The sequence below is a fragment of the Aspergillus nidulans genome, chromosome IV, assembly GCF_000011425.1.
Source record: "Aspergillus nidulans FGSC A4 chromosome IV".
In the NCBI taxonomy this organism is placed as follows: Eukaryota; Fungi; Ascomycota; class Eurotiomycetes; order Eurotiales; family Aspergillaceae; genus Aspergillus; species Aspergillus nidulans.
Window position 1 is genome coordinate 2,486,436 of NC_066260.1, and position 16,635 is coordinate 2,503,070.

General features: G+C 51.4%; 6 protein-coding genes across 6 annotated transcripts, besides 2 other annotated features; 2 read left to right on the forward strand and 4 right to left on the reverse strand.

Moving 5' to 3' along the window:
* Positions 1-7,922: part of a sequence feature (contig 1.131 1..116788(1)) that runs on past the window's edge.
* Positions 104-1,829, forward strand: ANIA_07737 (serine/threonine protein kinase mek1; the record flags this gene model as incomplete). Its single annotated transcript, XM_675914.1, has 3 exons — positions 104-271; positions 316-600; positions 750-1,829. The coding sequence occupies 3 exons, from the start codon at positions 104-106 to the stop codon at positions 1,827-1,829; spliced, it is 1,533 nt and encodes a 510-aa protein (XP_681006.1).
* Positions 2,495-3,016, reverse strand: ANIA_07738 (uncharacterized protein; the record flags this gene model as incomplete). Its single annotated transcript, XM_675915.1, has 1 exon — positions 2,495-3,016. The coding sequence occupies one exon, from the start codon at positions 3,014-3,016 to the stop codon at positions 2,495-2,497; it is 522 nt and encodes a 173-aa protein (XP_681007.1).
* Positions 5,911-7,148, forward strand: ANIA_07739 (uncharacterized protein; the record flags this gene model as incomplete). The annotated part of the gene is made up of 2 exons (XM_675916.1): positions 5,911-6,697; positions 7,069-7,148. 2 exons carry the CDS (start codon positions 5,911-5,913, stop codon positions 7,146-7,148), a joined length of 867 nt encoding a protein of 288 aa, XP_681008.1.
* Positions 7,923-16,635: part of a sequence feature (contig 1.132 1714..254738(1)) that runs on past the window's edge.
* On the reverse strand, positions 8,062-9,514 carry ANIA_07741 (AP-2 complex subunit mu; the record flags this gene model as incomplete). The annotated part of the gene is made up of 2 exons (XM_675918.2): positions 9,162-9,514; positions 8,062-9,089 (listed from the first exon to the last, which is right to left on the reverse strand). The coding sequence occupies exons 1-2, from the start codon at positions 9,496-9,498 to the stop codon at positions 8,062-8,064; spliced, it is 1,365 nt and encodes a 454-aa protein (XP_681010.1). The 5' UTR covers positions 9,499-9,514.
* Positions 9,949-10,697, reverse strand: ANIA_11019 (ERF4 family protein; the record flags this gene model as incomplete). Its single annotated transcript, XM_050612076.1, has 1 exon — positions 9,949-10,697. Exon 1 carries the CDS (start codon positions 10,618-10,620, stop codon positions 9,949-9,951), a length of 672 nt encoding a protein of 223 aa, XP_050468034.1. The 5' UTR covers positions 10,621-10,697.
* On the reverse strand, positions 11,993-15,512 carry ANIA_11018 (TMEM198/TM7SF3 family protein; the record flags this gene model as incomplete). Its single annotated transcript, XM_050612077.1, has 5 exons — positions 11,993-14,502; positions 14,547-14,934; positions 14,984-15,032; positions 15,086-15,152; positions 15,254-15,512. 5 exons carry the CDS (start codon positions 15,510-15,512, stop codon positions 11,993-11,995), a joined length of 3,273 nt encoding a protein of 1,090 aa, XP_050468035.1.

A 16,635-nucleotide genomic window follows, 5' to 3' on the forward strand; every position in this document is an offset into this window, starting at 1 on the left:
GGACCCGTTCGTTTCGAATAAACATCTGTGGATTTACACCGTCATCTTCGACCAAGATAACCCGGAGGAGGTTGCACCACTGGTCTATGCTCAGGACATCTCAATGAACGGCAGCTTGTGGAACAATTACAGAATGGGAAATGGACGGAAAAGCTTCCTTCTCAGTGACGGTGATATCCTCCGGCTTTCGGAGAGGGTATATCTGATTTATCGCTCTCTCGATAATGCACAGCACACGTATTTTGATCCTTTCCAGGTTCATGAGATGAGGGTGAGTACTTACCAATGCTGTTGACAAGTACTCATGTGTTGCAGGCATTCTCCCACGAATACGTTATCACGCGGCGCAAGCTTGGCTCTGGTGCTTATGGACAGGTTCATATGGCGTACAATAAGAGTACCGGACAGCAGTTCGCTTGCAAAATTGTTAACCTCCTCGCAGTCAAGCATCAGCTGGCCAAGGTAGGAGAGGCACGACACGAGCTGGCATTTGGGAAGAATATTAGTGCGAAGATGAAGGACAGTTATGTCAGGTTCCAGCTACAGGAGACTCTTGAGAAATACCACCGCGAGGCGAAGATACTTGAAACCCTGCAACATGTAAGTTTGGCTTCTATGTACCTTTCCTAGCTAACCTATGAAGCCGAATATCATTGGCTTGGAGAAGGTGTATATTAGTGACAATACCATGTGAGTTTGATGTCGAGAAATCAATATTCTGTTCTGATATGAGTAGATATATGTTCCAGGATCTTTTGACCGCTGGAGACCTATTCTCCTACATCCAGTACAAAGGTGGGAGACTGCCTGACATCGAAGCGGCCGTTATTGTGCGTCAGATTGTCATCGCCCTTGATTATCTCCATGACAGAAACATAGTCCATAGGGACTTGAAGCCCGATAATATCTTGATGACGGCCCTGGCCGACGGATGTAGAGTTGTGCTCACTGATTTCGGATGTGCCACCTTTGTCGACCCGATGACAAATCGAATGCTGAGTACGGTTGGAACCTTTGAGTTCAGCGCTCCGTCAGTACTATTCGATCCTTGGGGATATCACGCACTGATCTTGTATAGTGAGGTAGTGAGGCAGAATCGTGAAGGATATACCAAGGCCGCGGATCTATGGTCTCTAGGCTGCTTGGCGGCCGTCCTTCTCACCGGGGAACCTGTGTTTGATAACATGCGCAATGGCCATGATGAAAACTGCCGGCTGAAAGCTATCGAAGAGCTAAAGGTGAAGATGCATCGACTTAATGTGGGCGACCGAGCTCAAGACTTCGTTTTCCGGCTACTTCAGCAAGATGTACGCAAGCGCATGGATGTCAAACAAGCACTGCAGCATATGTGGTTCACCAACCCGTCGCACAAGGCCGATTTCGAGGCACTCTACAAGCGTTGTATCAGAGACTGGAAGCCGCGCACGGCTGAACAACCATTAATTGTTAAGCTGAATACTTACGTCAACGGTCAGACCCAGAACCAGACCATACCCAGGATCAAGAAGGAGCATTCTTTCGTGGCTGAATCCTCCTCTCAGGCTGATCCGGTCCCACCATCAACAGGCGAGACAGAAGACAAGAGCCCCGAGAGCCTTTCAGACATTGTCCATTCTCCGTACCATGACAAGTCTCAACAAACGCGCTCTTCGGCTGAAGTAGCAGTATCCGTATTGCAACCGGAGGAGGACTACGTAAACGGTATAAAGCGATCCCATTCCAGCATTGACGAGGTTGAGGATCGAGTTTACGAGGAGGTAATGAACCCGGTAACTGGAAAGCGACAGCACTTGGTGTATGGCTACTGGGCCACGGCCGCGAAGAAATGAGTGTCTTCTCCATGAATATTCATATCACATCGGTCTTACGAGTACGAAAACCGTTTCTGTTGAGTTGATCCTAAGCCAACAGCGGGCAGTTGCAGCAGACAGGTTTACGTAGTTGACGATAAAACTTTCGTTTTCTAACCACTTAACAAGTTACTCACCACCAGCATGTCCAATTCACCATCCCTTCGCATTAAAACCCATCGAAGCCCCGGGTAGACATGGCGTGACCCAGAACTAAAAAGAAGCTGATTTACTCTACTGTCAAACTCTAGCACTGCTCATTTACTGCTATTTCTTACCAACCTGGTCAATCCATGGCTCATGAGGAAACTTTGTTAGACTTCAAGATTTGTTTACCATGAATCCGACCGATAGCACAGTGAAGTTCAGCAGGGTTCACTGTACCGTCAGAAGGGGGTAGAGTCATGAGACTAATGCACGTGAAGATAGCACATACCTTTAGGAAGCCCTAGGTACTATGCAAATCAAGATCACCTAAGGTAGTTCCATAGTAGCCTCGGAAAGACCTCTCAATTACATTCAAACAGAACAGCAATCTCACACCTGGGCTCAAAGAACAAGGAACATGGCCCATTTATTCCATACAACTCCTTACTGGAAGCCCATCTCCCCTCATTGCCCTCACCCTACCTTCCTACCCTACCCTACCACCACTCCTCACCAGAAAACCGATAAACAATATCCCCGAACCCAGCTGTGGGGAAAACATAGAACCACTCAAGCGTCTCTTCTCCGCGATTCACGACGCCGTGCTCCGCGTCCCCGGGGATGAAAAGGACACTCCCCGCAGAGACTTCGTGCTGGAAGCCCTCAATGTTCACGATCCCACGGCCTGATGTGATGTAGTAGATCTCGGCTTGGGTGTGGCGGTGGAGTGAGAGTTGCCCCGTGTGCGGTGGGCAGCTTGCTAGCCCAGCGCACATGTTACTGCTGGGGGTGAGGTGTGGGGGGGAAGTGGAGAGAAGGGTGCGCCAGGTTAAGTTGTTGGTACTATTTGAGTCGGGGAAGGATTCGGCGGGTAGGGAGCAGATTGTTTCTGGTTTGAGGACAATCGGTTCTGGCTTTTGGGCTGGTGCTGTGGTTGTACTTAGAGTTGAATTTGAGAATGAGGTCGACGGCGGGTTTGGAGCTTGGGGACTCGCTGGCTGTGGTTGCGGTGCATCCATGTCGACTGATATAGAGCTCCGCGGATAATTGATATACCAGTGAAACGGTAAATTGACTCGAGGACAAAGCGAGACGAAGAATTTTGCAGAGCGAGAGGTTCTTATATTGTTTGAAGGCGCCAAGTGAGTTGTTTTGGATTATTCTATCCATTCTATGACTTCACTGCCCATCTGGGCACTCATTCACGTGGAGTTATACTTCCCGATCGGGTATAACAGTCCCGTAGCGAGCCACGAACTGGAGCTGATAGCGGTCCGAGCGCCTAAAGGCATGCACACGCAGCTATGACTCTGGTGGACTGCTTACAAGTATGGACGATGTCATGGTGTCTCAGAAGCCTAGACAAAGGAGTAGTTTTCGCAACCAAGGCGTCATCAAGTTCATCAACCCGGGGAGTCCGAGTCAAGGGCCCGCTGAACTAGGACCGCTACACCAAAGGGATTCGGAACGCTACACAGAGCCCTAGAGCCCCTTCTTCCTTTGGCGGCCCTGGTCCTAGCTGGCATAGTAGTTCAGGTACCTCAGGCCAAAGCCAGAGACTAGATAGAGTCAGTGCGAAGCAAGGGGTTAACAACCCGCTATATCGCCGACCTGCATACCAAATCACGGGCGTACATTTGACAGATGCAAGTCGGAGAATACGCTCCTTGCGCTGATCTTGTCTCTTTAGGACTAGGTGGCTGGTTCTCCTCCTTAGGGCCAGGGTAAGGGTCAGATCCAAGGATTGGACTCGTGCTCAACCTGGCCATAGAGAAGCGCTGCGGCGTCTACCCAGGGAGGACAGGAGCCCTGGATAATGCCCAGGGGTCGGCTCACGTCGGTCCTTCAACGAAGTCAGTGATCTACCTCACTCTAGCTCACTCTCTTGAGTAGATGACACCACCGTAGGCAGGGAGGAGGCGAGAGATCCGGCGGCCGGCGGGTGTTACGAAGCGGATTGTCTGTATCTACAGCACTTATCCGCGAAACGTCACGAGACGAGACTTCTCGAGTGCGCTAACGTTGAGTAGGCTTGACTGAACACGGGGATCAAACACTGTAGTGGAATGGCAATTGCCGTGCTGATTCTTTATTTCCGCTGCAAGATAATGCAGACGTAGCCACCACGAGACCAACTCGCCGAATCGGAGTGCGTCTGCATCGGCAAGCAAGGGCTCGGGCATATACTAGATGCACAACTCCATGTGACGCATAATACGGAGGGACTTGCAACTTGGGACAGGCCAGAAGTTGGTCACACTAACCAGTAAACTGTGCCTGAGGGAGATTTCGAACAAGGAGGCCAGGATACCAGGATAGTGCCAGATTAGCAGCTTCAACTTGCTTGCCAGTCACCACTTGCGCGGCCGTGCCTGTGCTTGACTGACCCTGGGGAAGAATATCAAGAATATCAGCCCCTCTCAGACGGTAGACAAGCAAGGAGGCTGGGGTGCATGGTTATCGATAAGATGCAGGGCCAGCTCTGAGCAGGTGCTCGGCACACGGCCGGATCGACGAGGCGATTGATTGCAGTGGGCAGCCGACTAACGGTCAAGCAGGGATGGCTTTCATCTTGCCCCATGTTGCTGCAACGTCACAGTGACCAAACTAACTTGAGTATGATGGGATGATCTAAAGAACAGTAAAGCCAAAGGCAACATCACGTGAAAGGCACTGGTTCAGGCACAGAATTATGATTGGATGACGCGCCTACTACGCGCTTGAACGCGTTCGCGACGCGACCGCGTTATTTTCAATCTTGCCTTTTTCGGACTGCTGGTGCGGGATTTTGTGACTTGGGAGAGTGCCGTCAGGAGTGCCGCTGACGGCGATAACAGACTATCTTACGGGTGAAGAGGTCTTTATGAAGCCTCGACTGATTGTATACGGTGTCCTGGGAAGGGCAGAGGAAGAAGGACGAGAGGATCGAATTCCAGGATTCAGGGACACCAGCCACCATGAAGACTGACGGGTAGAGTATGTAGGCTCTGGAGCAGTGCACTAAGCCGACAATTTGTTTAACTCCTTGTTCAACTCCTTTGTTCTATATTGGGAAACAGAGGACTCCATACGGCGGCAGAATTTCGATATGTATAATGTATTTAATACCTGATAATGGTGGCATACAACACATATACAACACCATTACTGGTATACAGGCTGCAATGATTTGCACTGCATGCAGACGCAGCAGTGTCCCGCACGGCACGGGCCTGCGTGACTCAGTCAGAAGGCACTGTCAAGGAGATTTGCACCTTGCGCAGGAACCGACTCCTTTCTCCTTGTCTCAGTCCACGAGGGGGCGCTCTGGAGATGTAGATACAGGTCTGTAGTATTATAACTAGGCCATCTCCTGTAGAGATGAAGGAGCAGAGGGAGAATGAAGGAAGCCAGCACCCCAGTCAATGGTTGAATCCGCATGAGCAGTACATTCATTGAGCAGTCAGCAACTTTTCGCTGAGTGGTTGCATTACAGTCATTCTTTCGTCAGACTATACCTGGTTCTATTATTACATCTGATCTGATACATTCATTATTCTTTAGTGAGCAGTCCGGTTGCGGCAGTGGCTCCACTCCCCTTTTCTCCCACTTATCTCTCCCCCAACACCACACCATCTCTCGTTTCATTTCTTCATCCACCACTCTCGCCCTAATACTGTTGTATCCTCGGAATCTGTTTATTCGAAAGCGCCAATTTCAAATCACATTTTCAATCACCTTGTGAACGGTTCCGACCCTCCCTGCTCCTCAAGAACCTATCCGGCGCAAACCAGCGCCACCGCGCAGCGCGCAACCAGAGTCCGACCACATTCATACCGTCGCGCATATTTGATTTTTTATCGCATCGCGTCGCATCGCAGCCATTCATATAACACAGCGCAGGATGCTTCTACCATCAGCGCTTCCCTGCGACATGCGCCGCGCATCGCGCTTCACTCCCTCGCGCCTCTTCTCCACGCCTCCTCCTTCGGACGAGGACAACAGAGTCAGACTCCCAGGCAACGGCCTGCTCGGAACCTGTCGCGCATTACAATCACTCCTCAGCTCACCAGGACCATCATCGCGCCGCACGAAACCAGCTCGTCTACAAAGCCCGCTCACGTTCCGCCCAATGCCGCCATCGCCAGCTTCATCGCGAAAGAGCAAGAGGCGCTCGCGTTCTCCTACCTACAATCACAAACTCCTATCACCGCGACCATCGAGAGGGCCTACTAAGCGGAGACGCGGTATATTTGAGGAAGATATGGATGTTGTAGTTGACGGGAGTTCGAGCACAGGTTGCGCTTTTGATTCACAAACCCCATCCACACCCAAACGATCGCGACACCTCCCCTACGAACTTCCCCTCGGCCTCTCCCAAATGGATTTCTACTCCCTCCAATCGCCACCCATTACAGAATCTCCGCCGGCTTCTGCGACATGCCAACGGGAACAAACACCATCGATGCCGTTATACAACCCCGACGCAGCTCTTCCTTCAATTGAAAACCCCGTCATAGAGCAGAGCTCAGAGTCAAGCGAAACCACTCCCACTGATGACAGTCAATGGACAAGTGACGAGGATGACCGCCTTGTGCAACTCGTACTGGAGAAATTTCAGCTTTCCCAGCGCGACTGGGACGAGTGCGCAAGGCGCATGGGCAAAGACCATGCAAGCGTCGGCCAACGATGGCAGGTCCTTGTTGGAGATGGGAATGTTGGTCTGCGACGGGGCGGACGCAGAGTTCGCAAGGCTATTCATGAGGCTTGGATGTGACACTCTGGCCTCACAATTATGCCGTCTTGCTCTTATTTTCTTTTTATATTCGGAGTTCGGGCGGGAATGTTGCTTTGATACCAATCTGCCTTATTTCAATTAGCTTCCGATGTACATCTACGACTTCGTTAACTGTACTTTATCTTGGGCCAGTCCCGGTTCTTGCTAGCTATTATTTTCTCTCTCTGTGTTATATGTTGATATGTGTTTGACTACTGCTCCTGGACATGCTTTCCTTACAAACCTCACTTTGTCCATGCTTTCGTGCTTCCATGCACATCTTCTAAATAATTGTACTATACTCTGTATATCTAGCTTTCAATCTCTACCTATCGATCAGCCTAACAAACTATTCCGGTCACTCTCCCATTCACTTCCAACGCTTCTATTTCTGATCTAATGCATGCGCAATTCTCTTTAAAGGATATATACCCATGGATCCCAAGTTCTTGTCGTCTTGGAACAGTTAGCCAAGAGTCTATTGTAACTCTGTCTCTCAATATCTCAGCACCAAATCCCTTATCAACCCGAACTCCCACAGTCCTATCACGAGGAATAGAAATGTGGGACTCCAAACATTCAGTTAACTGTCCCTAGGGCTGAAGTTACTCAAAAGCAGCACCACGCCGCAATAAATACAGAGTCGCCCCTAGCGCAGGCCAATTTATTCAGATTTGTCTGGAACCTTGAACTAGGGTTGGACTGGACTACAAAATCCCAATTATTAAGCATGGCAAGGCACACAGGAGATTTGGCACGTAAGAACCGGGCATAATGATGCTGCCTTTATGGAATGAATGAGACAACTGCACATAATTCTGCGCACTTGAGTTTGTCCTATGGATGCGGTTTGCTGAAGTCACGTTGTTTACATAGTCTAGGTTATTTCATGATAATGGAGCCTGCGCCTGGATGGCGATTCTCAGTAGAGCAAACTAGGAAAGCGGGCGTAGAGTCAGAGCTTTTCGTCGGTCTTTACCACTTGGTTGTTATGCTGCACTCGACGATTTGGGAGAAGCTACGATTGAGGTGTGGATGCCATGGCTAGGCCGGAGTGACGAGGGTTTGGTATGTATTAACTACTGGACATGCAGAAGGTTGAGGAAAGCCATAGCGGAATGTGAAGAAACCAGTATCTATATTTGGCATGTACTCCGAGAGTTGGAGTAGGGTATGCTGTTAAATATTACCGTAAACGCCGAACACCGAGCTCAACCAGCAAGCTGGAACAAACGATCTAGCACTATAAAGAGGATAGATAACGACGAGGCTCGATCAGAATCTGCAAATATATATGTTAGCATCAGCCTACCACGAACACTCGAAGTAAACGTACCGAATCTCGTAACTTCCCGCTCTGGTCATATATCGCACCCACTTCACGCTGCTATAATTGCTCTTCTCAAAGACTTTTAGATAGCGAACAAGTAGCCCTGAGCTCGTGAACATCAGGAGGGAAAAGTTCAGACTGAGCGGCGGCCGACTCCAAGCCTTCTGGTTCGTCATCGCAGAGAGCGTTGCCTCAGCCGTGAGTACATACTCAGAGCCTCCAGAAAACCGTGCGATCTTCCACACGATATTGTTATGCTCAGGCTCATACTTTGCCCGGCCCTGCGAGGTCCGCTCCGTAGTTTTAGCCGTATTCAACGGGGTGGGAATGCGTATCACGACATTTGTCGCAAAGAGCTTTGACGAGTAGTTCGCTTTAATGGCTACGCTGTACTCGACCTTCGTCGTCCCAATTTCCCGCACAATTGGATGCACCTTGAACGGAAGGTTGACGTTTTCTGTCGCGCGATACCGCATAAGCTCGAACTCCCCGTCCGGCGGCACGAAACTAATAATCCGATCCGAGTCAAACCGGCCTAGCTTAACGCACTGATGGAACTGGCAGTCCTCCAGAGTGACACTACCCGCTGCAGCCCTTGTCTTCGACGAGCTATGTCCACCAACTCCCCTCCCTCCTGCTCCGGGGTTGGAGGACCCCGGCCCCGCCGCATCATTATCGAGCAACAGCCGGTCGTTCAAGCCGAACTTGCACTCGGGAGTCCCGCTCAGATAAGCACGCATGACAATCTGCCCATTTACATCCGCACGTAGAACCGTCCCCGTCGCGGACATGAGCAGGTTCACGTCCTCAATGACGTCCACGAAGGCCTCGTTCTTGCGGTACTTGACGTCTGCGCGGCGCCAGGACAGCGCGCCCGTTGCCTGCTGCGTTATTCGCGCTGAGTCGGACGGATTATTTGTTATAGCGGATTTCACGCCCTCGGTTGTGATGTACATTTTTAGAGTGTCAGTTTCGGTGTTCTGTGGGTAGCCGAAGTCGAGAATTTCTGTTTATCACAAGAAGATACTATTAGCCTCAGCTGTTTCTATAAAGATTGTAGGAAGCGGAAAGAGGGCACCATCAAGCAGCTCATAAATCAACACAAAATTGTTCTTCACGGCCTCCTCGTCGAATTTCCCAAAGTAGCTCTTTCCCAGTAGCACCAGTCGGTATAGGAACTCGAAGACCAGCGCCGCATTCGCATTGCTCTTCGTCACAGCGACTAGGTAGATATTCTCGTGCTTTACATGGCTGAATGTGGTCGATCCAAGCGTGAGGATCGGAGACCGCACCTGCGGGTTCGAGATGACTTGGATGCGGAAGATGTCGGCTAACCGGGGGCGGCAGTCATTGCGGAAAGCGCGAAAGATCAGATTCTCGCCTTTCTGGTTAAAAATCAAGATCCCTGAGAGCATTTTGCGATTAGGCGTGGTGGTAAGGTTAGGGGGTGAGGGGACTGGAGATGTACATTCAGCCGTGATCAGGAGAAGGGGCTGCGATTGGTGGATTGGTGGAGCTCGGAAAGCTACAGATTTAGCGGAACCTCTACATAATATATGGACCCCGTTCATGATAAATTCTACTCAACGGAAGAACGTGGTAAATGAGAATATTAACCAGGAATTATTTTGTGCAGGGCACCTAGCCACATATAAGGTTGTATACATAAGTCTGACCATCAGCGCCAGTAGGCCGTGGTCTAAAAATGGTATCAAGACATGATCTCATGCATGAGACTCGGCAAGAAGCAAACAGAAGTCCGAGACGAGACGCTAATAGCAGAGCCAGAATTATAGTGGATATAGTGGAGTCAATCAAAAGACAGGGTATAGGAAGAAGGGAAAGGAAAAATGAAAAGCGAAGGGCTACACACCACCGCTATGTGGCCCAGTACCAGGTCGTGACGGATTCCCTTCACTCGGCACGATGCCGACCTTGGGATCAGGAATCTGAATATCCAGCGACATATACGCTGTTCTCCTTAAACTCCATATCCGTACTCCGTCCTTGGCCCCGACTTCGCGATTCCACTTTTCCAACCACTCCTCCACACGCTTGAGATGGCTTTTGATGCCTGGCGCACCAATATCCTCCCAAAGCCACCCGGTGAGCAGCCCAATTGCCCCGTCGATCCAATTGCGGAAGCTGAACGGGTTGAACGCGCTGATGAGTTCCTCGTTCACCGTCGCAATGATGCGTCTGAATTCCTGTTCGGGCAGCAACGGGTCGAGGATCTCCGGGTACAGATTTGAGTATGTGGGGGCAAGATCTCCCTTGACCATCCAGTCTCGCCGGATCCGGATAATCCGTGTCGTCAGGTACTCTTCCGACCCTGGTGGAACATGCGGATTGATATGCGGAAAGCAAGGATGGGCCGGACCCCAGGCCAGTTCCTCCGCGACGTCCGGCTCATTTGGTTGTCCCGAGTTTGACGGGATAGACGCGATTGCCGACTGGGATCGGAGGGAATGCTGTGACTGGACATGCCGCGGGCGGTCATCTCCAACCGCGCGCTCAGATCGGGCTGCTGAATCCATCTCTAATGGTATGTCTTCAAATACACCGCTTCGCCGCCCTCGAGGCACGGCGATACTGGACCGGCCGCTCTCGGACTCCTGTTGACTGCGCTCGACAACCAGGCTATTTGGCGACGGTGTCAGCCGGCTGCGACGCCGTTCGGGGATCGTAAGCAACGGATATGCGTCTCGGTGCGGGCCAAGCGGAAGGGTCTCGTTCGAGTCCTGCGCAGCTGCGGTCACTGGTGTGATACGGGGGACGTAGTTGACCGGGTTTGCAAGGCGGACGGCAGGAGGCCGTAAAATCCTCGGAGGCGCCCAGCGATTCTGCAGGAAAGAAGATCGAGCTCGTGAGGGTGGTGTAACGAGCGTTTGCCTTGATGTAATCTCCAGGCGTTCGGAGTCGGATGAGGGTAAGGCCGTGGGGCTTCGGGGCGGTTGGAAAGTAGAACGCTCGGGAGGGTGCGATGGCGCAGGCTCTTTAATCTGGGGCGGTGATATGAAAGAGATTTCGCGGAATGAGCGTGACTGGGCCGTTTTTGCCGGCGATGGGAGGCTGGTGGCAGAGAGAGGAGCCGTGGTGTGTGCCGTCTGGTCTGGAGGAAGTTGAGAGTGAGGAAGTGAGAGGAAGCAGGGGCGGCTGTGATTGGCCGGCGGCGGGAGAAAAGGGGCGCACTGGCTAGGGACAAGAATCGATCTGAGCTCGACATCCACAAAATTGATTGATCGATCAGGAACTCAGATCACGAAGAAAGATGGTATGAAGAGAAGAGAGAGGTCTCATGCAATATTAGTTATTTTTCTCTTAAAGGAATGACGGTTTGTGCTAGAGGAGAAGTCAACGAAGGATGATATGGAATCGATACATCAGGTCGGTCTACTACAAGATGACGGCGACGGCGTAGAAGGAAAAGGAAAGAAGTGTCAGACCAGGGGCGCTGGGGCACAGCCGAGTTTTATAAAGAACGAATCATGGATTAGAACCTTGGAAGTTTCTGAAGCTTTTAAATCGAAACATCGCCAGCCAGACCAGCCCCCGGACCAGACCGGGACGCCTCACTACTCTAATAGCCCAAATAGTGTGCAAGCAAGGCTCCAACTTTACTAAACTTAGCTTTTCCTTCGATCCTGAATGACTTCACTGCCTCTTCAAAGGGATGGCGATCCGCCGATCCCGAAATTGCAGATAACTTGGTCAAGGCCTCAATAGTTATGGTCATGGGATGATTATGTCACTAAGGAATCTAATGATCGACAGGTACAAACAGAGATTAAGTATGAAGTAGGCACAGACGGAAATGCATATTTCAGCGCTAACATCAACAACTCCAAGAACTCCAGGAACCGTAACTCAAGGTATTAAAGGTAAAACTCCATGCATGTTCAGAGAACTCTATACAAGCCGGTTGACGCTTTGGTTGGCTTTGGCTTGCATCCGCCGAAGTGCCTCTCGATGTAGGTCGCTCATATCACCCCGCTGCATCCCCTCAGCGATCTTGTCACCGAGACTGACGGAAGGAGTGTTACGTTGCCCCGGCTGGCCGAACGGTGACGCGCTGCGAGCCCCCGGTATCAGGGACGTTGATTGGGAAAGTTTTAGCGGATCGCGCTTCCCGAGGTCTTCCCTGACAAACTCCCGCCAAGCTGCCAGGACAGCTGGGGAGTTTGCCCTCGACGGCGCGGCGTTCGTTGGTGAAACCGGGGTCGCTTGTTCGTGGAGCATTGCCCGGCGCTGAGACAGGGGAACATCATCGTCGTCCAGTTCGGGTATCGCGAAGGTCGAGCCCGAACGATACCGCGATGAGAAATCGGTGGGGGATTGACCAGTGCTACGGCGCGCATATGGGTCGGTTGGGAGGGAGAGTGATGACAGGCGACTACGCATCATGTCCTCCCGCACGGCCATGAGAGGCGTCGGCCCCTTCCAGCGTGGTTTGGCTTTCTCGCTCTCATTGAGGCCCTGTTCGGCGGGTGGCAGCAGCGTGACTGAGGACGGTGTGGCAATGATGCCTAGTGGTTGCACTGCAGAGTGCAAATTCTGGGATAAATGCCCTGACCCAGCAGATTGTCCAGAGAGCCGTTTGGGTGAGCTAGATCGTTTTTTCGTCTTCTGCGAACCCGTACGGGAGTCATGTGCGTGATGGCTCTCGTTTGTATCTCTCCGGGATTCGACAGCTGGAAGTGGCTGCGCATTCAGTGGCGTTTGCAGCAACTCTGACACGTTGACTGGTGCGGCCGCTTCTTCGGTTTGGTCGGGGTCCTGGTCTTCGAACTGTTGGATGGGCTCTGGGTCAGGCACATCAGCATTCGTTAGATGCTTGGCCCATTCGTTCATGCGGTACGCCTGAACGACTCTCGATGTATGCTTGGGAATTTGTTGCACGGTCTCTGCATTTAGTGGTTTGGGTTCTTCTTTTTTGGGGGCCTGTTCCTCCTGCTCCCTTGAAAGGTTTTTCTCCGTCGATAGTTTCAGTGATTTATTATCGCTGCTCATGGGCTCAGGATTCATCAAGTCCTCCCTACTTTCGCCCTTGATATCAGCCTGGCTCACTTGATCTCTTGTGGACTTATTCGATTTGCCTTCCATATTCTGGCCCTGGATTGCATGTTCACCAGCTTTGCCTTTGGCAGAATGATCTGGCGGATCATGGTCGCTGCATTGGCCCGTAGGTGAGTTTTTTTCTGACTGTAAAGTGTCACCGGCGGTAGTAGCCTGTTGTTGGAGCTGCACTTCCTCGTTGGAGTGTGCATGTGCTTCAGCAGAGTCCTGCAGCTGCTCAGCTTGAGAATCGACCGACTCATATTGCAGTTGGTCTTGATTGTTAAGGTCCACGGGCCCGACTGGTTCTTCTGGGTTCGGCGCATCAGGGATTAGGTCGGCATTAGCCACTTTCTGAGTTTCGTCGATTTGTCCAGGGTTTGCGGTGCTACTAGGGTCCGTAGGCTGTGGCATATCCTTCGATGCCGATTTGCTGTCACCGTGGGCCTGTTTATCTGTTTTCGCCATCGGCATCGCATTGGTAACAACAAGTTTCTGGCTTAGAGCAGGTCGCTCCCCGTCCAACGTGGTCTGGTAGTCGCTGTTTGCAGCGACTGTATGACAATCAGAATTCACATCGTCCACAACAGCAATCGTAGAATCGACATCGTCATTATGTCCGATCAGAGCTTCTTGAGACTCTGAAACGCGCATCTCGGGACTTTTCACAGACTTCGCAGCGCTTTTAACAGAGCTTTTGCGCGAAAGCATAGAGAATCGTTTCGAGTAAACAGACACAGTCTCGGAGCCCGCAATGGCCGTAATGCCGGAGCTCTTGTCGTCTTCCATTGCTCCACGCAGAGCTTTGGGGTAGCCATCGTCCCCTTCCGCATTTTGGCTCAGAGTGCGGATGTCTCTGTCTGCCGACCCTATCTCCTGTCCGCTGGGTTCACTTCCGGCAGTGTTAGTATCTGTGGTGCTGTCTTCTCCACGTGCCCTGCAATCGGAGCAGCGGTACGATACCACAGAGTCGGATATACTCTTTTCCTCTGCTGTCTTATCTTTCTTCTTGTCCTTGCCTTCTCCCTCGTCCGTATAACAAACCGTTGGCTCAGGAATACTTGCCGAGCTCTCAGACGCCCCGGGCGCGCGGTCGCCGTACTTGGCCTCCCACTCCATGCGCTCTTTCATATTATCCTCCTCCAAGCGTTTCCCGACCTCAGCTTCAGCTTCGTCACGTTGCATCTGTTCTTCCTGCTGTTTCTCGTTTACGTGTGCTCTTCTTTCCCGTACGACCTTCCACAGTCGTAATTGCGAGATCACGCCCATAATAGCTACTATCACCGTTACAGCGAGCTCGACTTTGATGTGCCGAGTAACCGGGAACGTTTCCGTTCCCAAAGGAAAAATGCCGTCGTTCAACGCTGCTTGGTCAGCGTGAGCCCTACCATTTCGAGAAGACACTTACCCCAGAGATAAAGCCAGAACTCCTTCAGACCAGCCTTGCTATAACAGTCGATCCCCAGAGACACGGCCGTGCCACCAGCAACGGAAGTCGAAATGATCAACCCGTATGGCCGCGTATGGTGACTGAACGAGACAGCGTAGAATGCAACCGAGATCGCACCGATGAAACCAGTTTTTGCGTCCGACGCTTCAATCAGTCCTCCTGGTCGCGTGCAAAGCAACCACATGCTCGTACAGAACCCGCCTAGAAGACAACCGAGCCCTTCAGCCAGTTCTTTGAAGACGAGCGCCAGTGCGCCGAATGTGATTCCCGTGAAGAAGATCGCTATCAGGTATGCGCCCTGAATTGCAACTCGGACTGGTGGGTTCATGACATAGACAATGAGGACCTAGCGAGTATAAGCCTTCAACCTTAATGACCTATAGAGGCTGCTTTACCGTTACTCCAAGACTTGTAAGGAAGGCAGAGGATAAGAAAACTTGAACCCTAAAGTCCGATAAGGAAGGGCTTTAAAGACAGAGCAGGACAGAATATGTTACCATAGATTCCGCACTCCAATCAATGCCAGAATAGCACCAGCAACCAGCAGGATAAATCCTCCGACGCCTAGCGCAGGCGTTACGGCGGGTTGGATAGGCAGTTCACCCGGTGCGGGTGATTCGGCAACATTGTCTTGCGCTTTTTAGTGAGAGTAAGCTAACATCAACAAGGGCGCTCACCTTCATCCGGCGTCGAGGTGTTCAAGGTTGGTACTGTAGTGACAGAGGGTGTGGTTGAATTTGAGGTCTGTGTTGCTGTCGCATTGTTTGTCGCATTGACGTTCGCGATAGTCGTATTGGAGGCAGGTTCATTCTCAAGATCTCTTGAGAGCAGGGGACCATGTTCGCCCCGGTCAACATGAACTCTTGCGACAAACGCAAGAGCCGGGATGAGGTAGGCGAACGGCAAGAGGTAATGCACCCTCATGCTGAATGGAGCGTTGCTGATAAGCACCTAGCAGACGGGATGGTCGCAGAAGGATGAGAATAACACCAGCTTCAGCGGCGAGACTGCGACGAACTTCTCAAGCTCTATTGACATAATTCCGACATAAGACCAATGCAGAAATCGAGCTGATCAATGTCTTGGGCTTGGTTTGGAACGACACGTCGAGCACAAACGTGGCAGTCCAGGGGTTTCTCCAGACACCCCGCTATGTAGGTCTGATGGAGGGAAGCAAACAGAAGAAGAGGAAAAGTGAGAATTGGCGCGGAGTAAATACATCTTGATTCAAGTGCCAGAATCTGGATTGTTGAGTCGCGAGAGCTCACCGTGCAAGACAAAAAATAGACTCACGCATAGCCGACGCGGCTTATCCACTCGGAATAGAATTAAATAAATCGAATAAAAAATGACCAAAAGGACCAGGGTAGGGCATTTCTCAGAACTATCAGTCCCCGATAGGACATGCATGCGTGGGTAGGACCATAGAAGGCTGCTGGTGACACCATAGGACATATTACCCGGCTCGAAGCCTCAAATCTGAGTGGCCGTGATTTGATTTAGTTGGCTTAACACTTGGAAAGAACCTGGAAAGACACAGGGTTATTGGACAGAATCATGTTCGAGAGACAACGTCAATTACTGATTTGGTACACAAGACTTGACCAGACTCTGGAGTCTAGAAGACGATCCTGATCTTATTCTAGGCCAGCGATCGCCCCAGCGGACCACAGGGACCAGTAACTCTCGCACACTAGCACCACTAGTCCATCAGCCCCGCCGGCCACAGCAGACACGTCCAGTTGACCATCCCATATGTCCATGCTGGCTGGAGAACAATCCCATTGGGTTTCGTAGCAAATATTGGCTGGTCGTCTTACTGGATGTCACCACCAGGGGTTCGACTTAGGACCTGCATTAGACTTAGAGCCCGGATGCTCTGATTACTGGAGCCCGGCCAGTGGCCATGAAGAGAACATCCAGCTGGCCATCGTTCGTCGTGAGTCTTCCGGAATCCCGTATTCTGAGCTGTCAGGACGGCTTTGAGTTGTCACCTGTCAAAGCAAAGGCTGCAGACGATCGGGCTGACATGAGCTCAGAATGCCTG